Raw genomic sequence first — 14,043 nt, 5'->3', positions numbered from 1 at the left:
TGCACCACCACGCCTGGCTAATTTTTGTATTTTTGTTAGAGACAGGGTTTTACCACGTTGGCCAGTCTGGTCTCAAACTCCTGGCCTCATGAGATTCAACTGCCTCGGCCCCCCAAAGTGCTGGGATTACAGGCATGAGCCACTGCGCCAAGCCTCCATTTAAGTTTTTTAACGCTCTGTAGCTACATTATTGGCCCTTACTATATCTTTGGCAAGAGTGGGATTCCTTGAATCAATCTCAGCAAAGCTTTTGTTACCAAATGAAAAGAATAAGAATCACATGCCTTGTTTCCCTCAAGCTCTGGCCTGATTTTCTAATACCATAAGTGAGCAAGTGTGAAAGCTTCCCAGGGAAGCAAATCTCAAATCCTTAGTCACTTAGGTGGGAGTACAGATTGCGGTGCATCTGTAGAGTCCACAGTATGCAGGACTTGTTTTTGTATGTAATTTGACCACAGAGGCATCAATTTAAAATGTGTCAAATTAAATTCTTAATATAAAATAGCTGTGGCTTGAAATGTAATGTGTACCATCTGATTTGTTACAGAACACAAAAATAGGAACAGTAAAGACAAGAAGAAAACCAGAGCAAGAAAATGGGGAGAGAGGATTAACCTGGCTGATGACGTGGCAGCATTAAACAGCGGCTTAGCAACAGAGGCATTTTCTGCCTATGGTAATAAGACGGACAACACAAGAGAAAAGAGGACCCACAGAAGGACAAAACGTTTTTTATCCTATCCACGGTTTGTAGAAGTCTTGGTGGTGGCAGACAACAGAATGGTTTCATACCATGGAGAAAACCTTCAACACTATATTTTAACTTTAATGTCAATTGTAAGTACATTCAAACGAAGGTGATTTATAAGGCCTCTAAATGTGCCATTGGGGAATGGGTTTCCACTCAGTGCTTTGGAGAACCATTCAGAACTGGCATTTCAGCCATTCAGGAAAGTGACTGAACAGAACATAAGATTATTTGTTGGTTGCCTTTTTAAACTGACAACAGTGGTTATCAACATGGAGTATTTATTCTGCGTTAGACAATGTGCTTCTTACTTAAAAGGTATAATTTTGAATCGTGACAACCCTGCCGGGTGAGATTATCAATCATGCCCATTTTATAGATAAGAAAACTGAGTCTCAGAGGAGTTAGGTCACTTGCCCATGGTCAGGTAAAACTAATAAATCACTTGGACACTGCCTGTGACCTTTAGCTTGTCCAGTTCCCAAAACCAGTGCTTTTTGCCTCACTTAGGAACTTTGCACAGCCAGTTGTGGATATTCAGTAATTCTTAGGGAGGCTGGTCGTGAACCATAGTCACCTGTGGAACTTCTAAAATAGCTTCTTCCCCCGGGATTCTAATTAAGTAGCCTGGGGAGTGACACCTAGGAGGGTTTCATTCTATTTTTCTACTCCCATTTTGAATTAAAACCACAATATATTTGCATGATCTTTAAAAAATCAGACAGAACAAAGACTATTGTTAAAAAATAAGTACCATTCTCTATGCAGACTGCCAGGCCCCTTCCCAGAGGCAGCCACTGTTGAAAGTTTTCTTATATGCTTCTAACAAGCACTGCCCAATAGAAATACAATACAAACCACATATTTAATTTCAAATGTATTTAAATTTTTTAAAAAGTTTGTTTTCCCTAATTTTAAATTTTCAAGGAGCCACATTAAAAAAAAAAAGTTTTTAAGAAAATGGCCAGGTACAGTCACTCATGCCTGTAATCCCAACATTTTAGGAGGCTGAGGTGGAACAATCTCTTGGGGCCCAGAGTTTAAGACCAGCCTGGGCATTATAGCAAGACCTGGTCTCTATGAAAAAAAAAAAAAAATTAGCCAGGTGTGGTAGCATATACCTGGCTCATATATAATAGTCTCAGGTCCTCGGGAGCTGAGGTGAGAGAATCTCTTGAGCCCAGGAGGCTACAGTGAGCCTTGATTGTGTCACTGAGCATCAGCCTTGGCAACAGAGTGAGTGAGACCCTGTCTCAAAAAAAAGTAAAATATAAACAGGTAAAATTAATTTTAGCAATATATTTTATATCAAATATTATTTTAAAAATTATTAATGAGGTATTTTACTTTTTTTAATACTAAGCCTTCAAAATCCAGTGTTTTACACTCTCAGTATAACCCAATTTGAGCTAGCCACATACCAGTACTCACTAGCCACATGTGATGAGTGGCCACTGTTGGGCAGTGCAACTCTAGGTATTTCTTATGCAAACACATTTGCATATACAACTTCTTTTCAAACAGGAGGGATTTTCGCATACTGTATTACACATTGCTATTTTATTGAACGATTCGAGATGGTTCCAGAAAAGTCCATATAGACCTCCTCTTACTCCTTTTCAGCTGTAGCATAACTTTTCTTTCAATGGATGAGCCCTAATTTACCTGAAGTAAAACTTATTTTTAATAAATCCCCCAGATGGATATGAAAAGCAATCCTGTTTGGGCATAGCTTTAGGGTTTCTTCTTCCCCCCATGTGGCCTGTGGTACTCCTTGCCTTTTTGTTCACTGCTGTGACCCATTCCCCTCTGCCCCCTGTCAACCCTGCCTGGCCTCCATGCCCCTCTCACCCCCACATGCTGCTCAGTCCCAGATACCCCAGCCCTCTCATGCCCAGGAGGGAAGGGAAAATCTAATCTGGCCCTGCACATATGCATAACCTCATTTTCACTTCTTAATTTCAGATCTCTCATAAGAATTTTGATTATGAACATGGACTTTGGGTCAAACTGTCCTAGGCTGAGAGTTCTGGCTCTGCTACTCACCAGTGTGTTGCCTCAGACAAGTGACTTAATTTCTCTGAGTGACTTAGTTTCCTCATTTGTTGAACAGAGACTTTAATAGTACCCAGACCAGAGTTTTGCTGTATACAGACTAAATGCATGTGTGTATGTAGTTTTCAGCCAGTTCTCAAGCATTTAGTAAATGTTAGCTCCTATAATTAATTATACTACAAAAATAAAAACCCCACCAGGTTAACAAGGTTGTCAAGGACACAAATGGGTGGCAAACATTAAAGAACAGCAGTGTTGGCTAACATGCACCCAATGTGAGATTCTATAAGTTGGCAATCTAGGACTTCAGATGAGAGGAAAGAGCTTAATGGAAAATTAATATCCAGTGTTCTGGTACGGAGAACTGTTAAGTCACGTGGCAATGCAATTTCAGAGGAATTTAAAATTGTTTGGATTTACTGTTACCTAAAACTGTGATCTATGAATTTTATGAAGAGACTTTACAAAAAGGATTGTTGAGTGAATGAAAAATTCACAACCACAAAATGCATATGTTGCAAGAAACGTAAAAAAGAGGTGGAGCCCAACGTAAGACGTGACTTGCTTATTGCTTACACGGAGTTCACAATTAACTTTGAAAAATTTATCTCGGTTGCAGGTAGCCTCTATCTATAAAGACCCAAGTATTGGAAATTTAATTAATATTGTTATTGTGAACTTAATTGTGATTCATAATGAACAGGTAATAAAGTTTTATTCTTTTTTCTTCTATCTGTATCCGAAATGGCATATCTAATTGATACTGGTACAACAGATTAACCATAATTCTTCTCTGTATTTAGGATGGGCCTTCCATATCTTTTAATGCTCAGACAACATTAAAAAACTTTTGCCAGTGGCAGCATTCGAAGAACAGTCCAGGTGGAATCCATCATGATACTGCTGTTCTCTTAACAAGGTATATGGATTTCTTATTCCTCAGATCTTTCAGTCTCAGGTCAAGTTGATGGGATGTAGTCACGCATTGCTGATAGTCAGCTGCTGGTGGAGGATTTCTCAGCTTAGGCACTGTTGACATTTTGGGCTGGATAATTCTTTCTGTACATTGCAAGATGTTTAGCAGCATCCCTGGCCTCTGCTCACTACGTATCAGGAGCACTCCCTCCCCTCAGTTGTAACAACCAACAATGTCTCCAGACATTGCCACTGCCCTCCGTGGGAAGGGCAGAATCACCTTGGCTGAGAACCACTAACCTATAGATGCCAAGTGAGGAATAAATGTGTTAGGCAGACCTGAAAATGAATGCCTTATATAACAGGCAAGGGCAGCTGCTATTCAGAGGGACCTGGCGTTGCCATGTAGTATATGAGTTCATTGTTGCCAGCTTTTGTGATTTTGCAAAAGCCAGAAAAATGAATTTTTTAAATTGTGAAACCTCCCAATTTTTCTATGGTAGCTGCTATCTCAAAATGTTAAAACATTGTAGCAACACAGAGGTGTGCTGGCTTAATTGTGCCTCCCACCTCCTGCCGTCTCTATTGCGGTCATGAACATGTCCTCTTTTTTTTTTTTTTTTTATTATACTTTAAGTTCTAGGCTACATGTGCACAACGTGCAGGTTTGTTACATATGTATACGTGTGCCATGTTGGTGTGCTGCACCCATTAACTCGTCAGCACCCATCAACTCGTCATTTACATCAGATATAACTCCGAGCATGTCCTCTTAAATGAAAGTAAAAGAAAAGTATCTTGCACCTTCTCAGGAATGTTCTCAAAGAGTCTTTACAAAACTAGAATCATTTACCCCAGGGTACTGGGAAAATCCTGGTTGGAGAGATTTTTTACTGCTCTGTGACCACCCTGACCACAGAAGAAGACTTCTTAATGTAGTAGTTTATAATTCTTAAATCAACAATTTCAAAAATTTTGAGTTTTGGAACTCTGGTCTTATGAATTTACTTTTGTAACCCCCACCCCAAAGTGTGTGCTGTTGTGAATGCCTAAACAACCCTAAAGTATTTACTTATATTGACACTTACTCTTTGATGTCATCAAGGCCTAAGTCTGCTTTGCTTTCAGACAGGATATCTGCAGAGCTCACGACAAATGTGATACCTTAGGTGAGTTCCCTGTGCGTATCTTCTATGGCTAAAACAGTTTACTGCATGTTTTTATTTCAAGCTACAGTTGCTTTTTAGAGTAAACCTTGTTGTTTTTTTTCCTTCTAATAGGCCTGGCTGAACTGGGAACCATTTGTGATCCCTACAGAAGCTGTTCTATTAGTGAAGATAGTGGATTGAGTACAGCTTTTACGATTGCCCATGAGCTGGGTCATGTGTGAGTTTCCTTTCAGTAATTTCATTTAATTCAGAGTGACCTAAACCTTTTTTTCCTTCGCATCAGTGAGCATTTACTTGACTTTCAAGGGTGTAAGACACTTCCCGAGTCATAGTAGAGTTTGCAGGGTTGAAGAACTTTGAACCTAATTGGGTGAAATGACTTTGACTTCCGAAAGTTGAGTAAATGCAGTGCACTCTCTTCAGCCATAGCTTGTGTATATTTTCAGTTTAACTGCTCAAGTTCAATACATAAGGTCTAATATTCTCCTTTCCTACTGAGTACTGGAGAAATGGGGTCTTTCCATTCCTTCTACTGAAGCAGAGGATATATTAGCCTAGAGAACTTTCCTGATTTAACACCTTTGTCCAGGAGAGTCCCCACCATTACTGTGGCCCCAAGATTTTACAAATCCAGACCATTCCTGATTCTAGTTATACACAGTTCTAATTCTGATATTTAGCATCTGGGAACAGTAATATCCCTTTTTTCAAGAAAGAGAATGAACAAAGATAGAAGGAATCATTTCCTAATTATGGTCACTAAGTGGCCATTATGAAATGGCTTTTCCCTTTTGTTTTTTAGAGATAGAGCATGGTTAGAACATGGGGCAAAACACTGCAAATTTACTAGAAATTATTCGGAGTTTTGATCTGCATTATTTTCTTTTTAGGATGATTAAATTACTTATACTATCTATTTTGAAATAATTTTCTGAAAGGATATTATTAATATAATATAGCTGCAGATCAATTTGTGTGGCAGATGATAACTTTACTTAGAGCTAACATCATTTATAAAACAAGCTTTTCATTCATACATTTAAGGTCCTCTATGTGCAGTGTAGTGTATGAGGCACAGAGCAAGATGCATATATACACAGGTGTCTCCAATTTAGCTCAATCGATAACAGGTATATTTTTAAACTAGTACCTTTCAAATGTATTTTAAGAGCACACCCCTTTTCTTTTCTCCAAAGGAAATATAGTCAAGTGCCCCCTATTTAGAACATAAAAGAGGTATGGCTTTCCATTAAGCATTTGTGGCAGGCCCAACCTGCTTAGTCAACATCCTCTCTATCCTTGTGTTTTCTGAGGCACCTTTGTGAAACTCAGGCAAGCCTTGAAGAGAATTCCCATTTCAGCTTCCCCAGCTTAGTGGCTGTGGGATTTGATCAAGTAATTAAAGTTCTCTATGGCTCAGTTTTCTCATCTGCAAAATGCAGATAATAACAGTACAGATGTAGAATTCCTTATCCAAAATGCTTGGGACCAGAAATGTTTTGGATTTTGGATTGTTCAGATTTTTGCAATATTTTCATATACATAATCTTGGGGATGGGACTCGAGTTTAAGCAAGAAATTTATGTTTCGTATATACCTTATGCACATAGCCTAGAAGTAATTGTATATGATATTTTAAATAATTTTATGCATTAAACAAAGTTTGTGTTACACATTTATGTGTGGAATTTTCCACTGGTGTCATGTTGGCACTCAAAAAGTTTTGGATTTTGGAGGATTTTGGATTTGGGGTTTTGATGTTAGGAATGCTCAACCTGTACTATTCATTGGGTAAAATAAGTGATCAAATGAAATAAAGCATCGCAAGCACTTAGCACATTTTCTGGTGTGTTGTGAATACTGAAAAGTCATGGTTATTGTTGTTTATATGTGTCCAATAAGTATTTATTACAATTTAACTCCTTCAGTGAGCAAATGTGAATAACATTTGAATAAAAATAAATTTTCAACTTATTTACATGCTGAAATAAACTTGACTGTATCAAGTAATTGTGAGAGTGGGGAATAAACATCATCTGGGGATGGGAAATAAACACCACTATAGAGAAACCGCTAAGATTTGAATGCCTTGCTTGTTTTAAGTTTGTTGATGCAGGTATTACATTGATTATGCATCAGGGAACTGGAAACCAAGGCATTTATTCTTTTAAGAAAATAGATTCTTAAGCATAAGAGTCTCATGTTTTAAGAACTATTTCTAAATTCAACTAAGATCGAGTTTTTCTGTCTTTAGTGGTATTAAGAGGCATAAACTTTAAAGAAAAAGGGAAAATGTGATAAATTAATGGAATAGACTCCATAGGCTTTTATTCCAACTTTTATATGATGGAAGTCTACATGCTTCTATCTGACTCACTTATTTCTGTAATCAAGATGAACTAGTGAAGGGAATTTCTCCCTCAATGCTAAATTAATTACATGTGTCAATTTTGTGATTGGAGATAGTCATCCAGACAGAGGGAAGGTAACCCTTCTGAGGTTGTCACCCAGTGGATAATTGCCTGAGCTGAGAATGGCATGTGGGTCACAGAATTGGTGTTTCTGAATTTAGGAAATACTTCCTGCTTTTTTCCACTGCTTCTGGCTAAGCCAAGAATGGCAAGTATGTGTTCATGCTGCTGCATTCCCTTCCAGGCCCATAAGGATGTTGGCAGTCCTTCACAGCCTTCTCACAGGCGGAACCTGGATTAATTTAAGAATCCTTTTGTGCCTGGCTTTTCAGGAAGCCAGTACCAATCAATTGGTGTTGGCATGAAGCATGAAACTATTTGCCATCTCTGAGTTATGCCAGTAGAATTGGCATGCCTCTGGTTTCCATGCATACCACTACCTTTCATGGGTTTTATTGTGCACAAACTTTGCATGCCTTTAGAATGATATACCTACACAGGTATATAATTTGTCACCCCGATCCAAAAAGGGGAAGATGCCAAGACCCATAATGAGCCTCTTATTAGAAAGCTCTTGGCTTCAGTTTTTGACACTTCCCTGACTCTTTATATTCACGTTATCATAAGTTGCCAAATTCTTGACTCTATAAATTGCCCTTTAACAGCTTATTAGGAATTCCAACTACTGTATTCTAGCACCAACTACAGCATATTCAGAGCCTCTGCAATTCCAAAAAGTACACTTAAACCAAACACGTGGGCCAACCCACATCTTTTAAAATGCATTTTATGCATTTACACTTTGTATTAAGTTGGGTGAGAATTATATTTTAATCTACAGTCTATCTCGAATTGTCTTACATTTTGTTCTGCTTACCAGAGTTCAGGTTCTTATCCAAAATGCAGTTAAAATTTTTTCTCTTAGATAGATGCATTCCTGAAGCAATTAGAACAGCATGATCCCTTGGTATTTATTGACATTCTCATCATTGTCTCATTGGCTTTAGGTTTAACATGCCTCATGATGACAACAACAAATGTAAAGAAGAAGGAGTTAAGAGTCCCCAGCATGTCATGGCTCCAACACTGAACTTCTACACCAACCCCTGGATGTGGTCAAAGTGTAGTCGAAAATATATCACTGAGTTTTTAGAGTAAGACTTGAACATTCTTTTAACACAAACTTGTAGTGCCTGGTCTACATGTAGTGAACTAATTGTGGGAAAGACAATACAAAGTCAAACATTCCTTTTCAGTTATTTTTGTTGACATTCCTTGGAGAAGGCAAACAAACAAACAAACAAAAATACTCTCTGACATCTGTGTAGTTCATATCCTTGCCAGAGTTTAGAAGATTACAGACTGAGCTAAAGAAAAGGTTGGAATCTTAAAGAGGACGTGGAAATGTTGCTTCATTTTGGGTACAGTTTCGAGATTTGTTCAGACGTTGGGAGAGGGACTATGAATCTGGCTTCTTGATGAAGGCCACAAGTATTTATGCACTTCTAATGTAGTAATTTTGGCCTGAAAAGGGGTGGGGTAGTGAGATGATCCCAAAGCAGAGTCTGTGGATGAGTGGAAATTACGGTAGCTCCCACATTGTTGAATTGAGGACCTTCTCTCTCTGCCTCACTCTTCCTCTCCCCCTCTTCCCTCCCCCTTTTCTCTCTTTTCCCATTTTCTTTCTTTTCTTGTTTTGTTTTTTAAGCTTCCTGCTAGGCTGCTCAAAGATCCAATTACATTATACAATGCCCCTGTGTCACAGATTTATTGCTCTTCTCTCTCAGAAGTATGAAAGGTTAAGTGATTGTCCCAGAGTCACTGGGTGTATATTTCTGCAACCACAGGGAAGAGGAGGCTTTATTAATCAGAACTCAACGGGTGTGAATTTTCCAGGAGAGGTGTTTGCTGAAAACGGAAAGAACCGGAGGGTTGCTGTTTTTCTTTTTAACCAGATGGTGTAAAGTGTTTTCTTTCTATGAGTCATTGATTTGCTCATGCATCCCTTCAGCAAACATTTACTAAGCACCTGTTGTCATGGACAGGGCCCTGTGCTTGGATGAAAAAGACACTATCTTTGCCCTTAAGAAGCTTACAGTCTATTGGGAAAGATAGTCAAACACAAACATAATTGCTGTGAAGTGTGATCAAACATTGTAGCAGATGTATATTTCCTACTGACTATGTTGTATTCATTGCATGTGGTTCTACAAAGTAAAGAGCAAAAATGTAACTTCAGCATCTGGATTGATCTTGGATGTAAAGAATAAAGCACATGTTAAAAAGTAACTGTCCTCTCTACCATTACAATGGTGGGGTGGCCTTTACCATTATCTGGAGCTCTTGACAGCCACCGTTCTCACCATCTGTGTGTTTCTGTGTATTTCCATAGCACTGGTTATGGCGAGTGTTTGCTTAACGAACCTGAATCCAGACCCTACCCTTTGCCTGTCCAACTGCCAGGCATCCTTTACAACGTGAATAAACAATGTGAATTGATTTTTGGACCAGGTTCTCAGGTGTGCCCATATATGGTAAGTGTAGGAGGGCCACTTCTGCCCTCATCTACTGATTCCGCTCTTCTTTTTATTCATAGTTTTCCATTGGATTCTAACTCGAATATAAACTACCCAAGGAAAATCTGAGAGTAAAATTGTATATTAGTGATCATAATAATTATGAAGATGACACAACAGTACTATTGCTCAGTGTTAAATAATGCTTTATCTGCACTTTCTCATTTCATCCTCATGATAGCCCAAAAGGGAGATGCCATCATCACTTTCATGTTACAAGTGAAAGTGAGGCTCAGAGGCAGCAAGGTTACAGAGTTGGGAATTACAGAGCTCGGCTTTTTTTCTCTCCTTGTCACCTTTAATGCCCTTGGACTTGTCCAAGTGACGCAAATTATAGGGACTCTTCAAGATTCAGAAGAGGTAACTCATGAGACAAACATGTTTCTGTGTTTTAGCTTGTGAAGGTAACCTCCTGTGACCAATTGGGGCTTGAAATCATTTCTGCTGGGGTCTCAGCTGGGATGGCTGTGTGATATAGCCTGATGCATGTGTTGTGGAGGTTTGGGCCAGTGACAACATCTAGCAGTTATCAGGTTGCAGATGAGCAGAACTGTGCTTCTATGGGGTGGCCCATTCTGTCTCTTTGGGGTGGCATGTGTGTGTTTATTTCGCTGGGAGTGTCTTCAGAGATTGCCTGGTGAATTGAGAAGTACAATAGTATTCCATGGAAATAACAACAAAATTTTGAGTAAACTTGATTCATGGCAATATTTGTTTTTGTGTTATTCATGATAGGAAAAATTAGGAGTCATTGAACTGCCAAGCAAAAGAAAGGTTAAGCAAATTATAGTGTCTCCCTTTTGTAGCAATTGAAAATGATCTGCATCTGGGAACATGCTCCTGATATAATTTTAAGTTAAGATAACATGATAAACAATTTTGTAAAGTATGATCTCAACTCTAAAAGGGGAGAAAAAGCTACAGAAAAGATGGGGTAGTTTGAAACCTTTTCTATTTAAAAAAAAAACTTTTAATACTTGTGCAACTTTTCTACTGTAAGTGTGGTTTATTTTAATAATTAGGAAAAATAAAAAACTTTTAAAATGTGCCCTGAAATAGAGTTAAATATAGCAAATGGAATAAATCTAAAAAACAGAGCATTTAGAGGAGGAAGAAAGCAAGTTGTAGGATATGTCAGTATGGTGCAGTTGTAAAGCTTACATGCTGTCTATTACCGGAGATTTATTACCATTTGTAGTAAAAGTGTTGGGAATGATGAAGTGATGAACACTACTCAGGACTGTGGTCACTTCTGGTAAGAAAGGGAAGGGAAAGGGACCTGGGATGAGTACATAGGGCCTTCAGCTGTGCCTGTGAAGTTTTCTTTCCTTAGCTTGGTGGTGGGTACATGGGTATCCATTACCAGGCATAGAAATGTGTTTTATGGGCTGCTGTCTATATCTCTTTTAAAATTTATCATTTATCATGCCAAGAAAAGAATTTCCTTTCCAACTTACCCTATATCATTAGCGAAACATTAGTTGAAAGCAAGCTTTGCCTTGTTTGATACTGTCAAATCCTTTGTCACTCAATTGCCATTTCATTGAATTGAGCAGATGCAGTGTAGACGGCTCTGGTGCAATAATGTCAATGGAGTACACAAAGGCTGCCGGACTCAGCACACACCCTGGGCCGATGGGACGGAGTGCGAGCCTGGAAAGGCAAGTAATGCCCTGTTCTGTCCTTCTGTCTTAGGGCAGAAATGTGCAAAATTTTGGCTGTATGATCAGACACCAATGTTTAGAATATAAAACAATGCAGTCTGTTTTAGCATGCATAATAATTTTTAGAGGACAGATGTTTAGCTTACTATTAAAAATTGTGGAACTTAGATTATATAATGCTAATACCAGAGAATATACCTATCATTATTGCTTCAATATTAAGACATTCTCTCAACTTAAGACTTTCTCTCATTTAAACATTTCTAAAATTCCAGTGTGCCTTTGGGAACATTTAATGTGAGATTTTATTTCTTTTTCTTCTCTTTTGGGGTGACACTGGAAAGCTATTGGTAAGTTGATGGAACAGTTTAGAATCAAGGAAATATAGAAATATAGTACATCTATTGCAGGTACTACTATGATATCAGGCTTTTGCCAACAGTGTTACTCCATTTAAGGAGCTATAATGTCATCCAGGATATATCAAAATCCAGGTTCTCATGCGCTGGTTATAATTGTTGCTACTGATTTGTTAATAGCTAAACAGAATCTGCTACTTTTGTGGCCCAGTGGTAACAGTGTCTCATGCACCTAGGAGTATGATTAATTTAACCTTCTGTACCTAGTGTGCATTTAAAAAAAATGTGGCATGTCAGTGATACCACCATCAGCCCAAAATTTGGTTACAAAAGTTTTAGATACAAATCCCGATTCAAAAAAAAAATACACATGGAAAATGGCATTCTATCTGTAACTTACCAAGGATACAATCCCTGAATGATATTTCTGAGTGGTTTGTTATCCTTCTATATGTTTTTCCCTTTTTTCTCTCCTCTTTGCATTGTCTACTTTACTTACTTTTAATAATTTTCATCTTATTTCGTTTTCCTCCGCTTTACCTTATGGAATCAGTAGCACCCAGAATGTTTCTGTGGAAGAGCTCCTAAGAGATGATGGAACTTCATTCCCTGTTCCCTGATCTTATAGAGAAGAAGCTTCTCAGTTTCTTGTCTCACAATGAGTGATTTGTCCAAGGTCACTCAGATCATTTGGCGCAGCCCCTCCTCACCTGAAGGGGCAGCAGGTCCTACTGGAGTGGCCCTAACTCAAGCTCACTGAGCTCCTCCAGTTTGTGATGGTCAAAGAGGAAGACTAGTGGATTTTTCAGTGTTAAATGATCCTGAGGATATGAAAGCTTAAAATATAAAGGCCAATGCAAAATAAAATTTATAATGAAGATGCTTTTGTCTTTGACTTAAATTTGCAACAGAGTCAGCTCATGTTCTGATTTCTCTGTGGCTGGGACCTCATCAATTGAGAATATAGCTTTCCTCAATAACAGCCTAACAAAAAGTGTATACGGATATAAGCGTAACAGCTTCTAGAGCTTTCATTGGTGTAAAGGGAAATATATCTCTTTGACCAAAGAGTGAATCTTTGCAACACATGTTGAATCTTTGCAAGACATAAAACTTAGTGGATTGGTGGCCACAAAATCATAGTTTTGTCTGAGAGTCCATGGCAGCCACTAAAAATTGAATATGGCACTCATTCTTACAAAATCAAGATATAGCCTCAGAGTCCTTCTAAACACAAAGATCCAAACAACTGCTACCAGTTGGTAGGAGATAACAATAAACATAACACCTATTTGACAACTTGGTTAGTTGGCTTGGGTTAGAACCAGCCCGTTATATTACCTAAATTGAATCTGTTTGATCTCAGCAAAATCACTGGTATTTAGTTGTGGTTCTTAACCTGATGGACCCACCCACTGTGTCTATTTCTGACACATGTTATTGCTGCAAAAGAAACACAACAAAGAAAAATTTTCAATCATGTGATGAAATGACTTGTATTTAGTAAAATTGTCATGAACGTGCTATCAAGCTCCATATAGCAGTCTGGTTACCCAACCAGTTCTAGAATGCAGGATAACGGAGGATGTCAATTGTGTCTTTTCCCAATCTTCTGTTTTTGCAGAAGAGAAGGGATGGTAGGGTAATCTTCTATCTTCTGAGGGGTGGGGAGCTTTGGGAGAGCTTTCAGCAGACCCTGCTCCTGCTAAACACAAGCAAGTGGGTGTGCTTGTAGCAAGAGTAGGAGCCTTCAAGGCATTCCCAAGGCAGGCTCAGGATGCTTTTGGGGAAGAACTGTGCAGAGAAAATGATAGGTCCAGTTTTAGTTGTTTTAGAAAAGTGGCCATGTCTAGCAGCTTTTATTAAAGATGTGGATATATATAAATACCCTGAAGAGTATTTACACATTCTAGAAATGCCAAAGAAGGTGAATATGTTGGCATAGAAATTCTTTTGAGTTTTTTGCTTTGTTTCTTTTTCATAGAATTGCCAGTATGTGCGTTTTCTCTATATGCTAGCACATTCTGCCTCCCTTGGCCGCTGGGTTAATGTTTTTTCTTTCTCTTCTTTCTGTTCTGCTCCTGCAGCAGTAATCTGTCTTGGGCTGCTGACACAATGTTATTTTGATGAATGACTCACTAATGTC

The 14,043-nt window shown here is 38.5% G+C and overlaps 1 protein-coding gene across 1 annotated transcript in view; it reads left to right on the top strand.

Moving 5' to 3' along the window:
- ADAMTS9 (ADAM metallopeptidase with thrombospondin type 1 motif 9) overlaps positions 1-14,043 on the top strand; it is a 175,050-nt gene that overhangs the window by 29,294 nt on the left and 131,713 nt on the right. Inside the window, 8 exon segments of the mRNA XM_017875022.1 lie at positions 548-837; positions 3,423-3,506; positions 3,607-3,722; positions 4,847-4,887; positions 4,999-5,104; positions 8,306-8,452; positions 9,691-9,832; positions 11,431-11,535. Coding sequence (XP_017730511.1) covers positions 548-837; positions 3,423-3,506; positions 3,607-3,722; positions 4,847-4,887; positions 4,999-5,104; positions 8,306-8,452; positions 9,691-9,832; positions 11,431-11,535 — 1,031 coding nt within the window.

Source organism: Rhinopithecus bieti, unplaced genomic scaffold (genome assembly GCF_001698545.2).
Source record: "Rhinopithecus bieti isolate Rb0 unplaced genomic scaffold, ASM169854v2 scaffold_8601, whole genome shotgun sequence".
Taxonomy (NCBI): Eukaryota; Metazoa; Chordata; class Mammalia; order Primates; family Cercopithecidae; genus Rhinopithecus; species Rhinopithecus bieti.
Note: the sequence above shows the minus strand (reverse complement) of the source record. Positions and strands in the feature narration are given on the sequence as shown.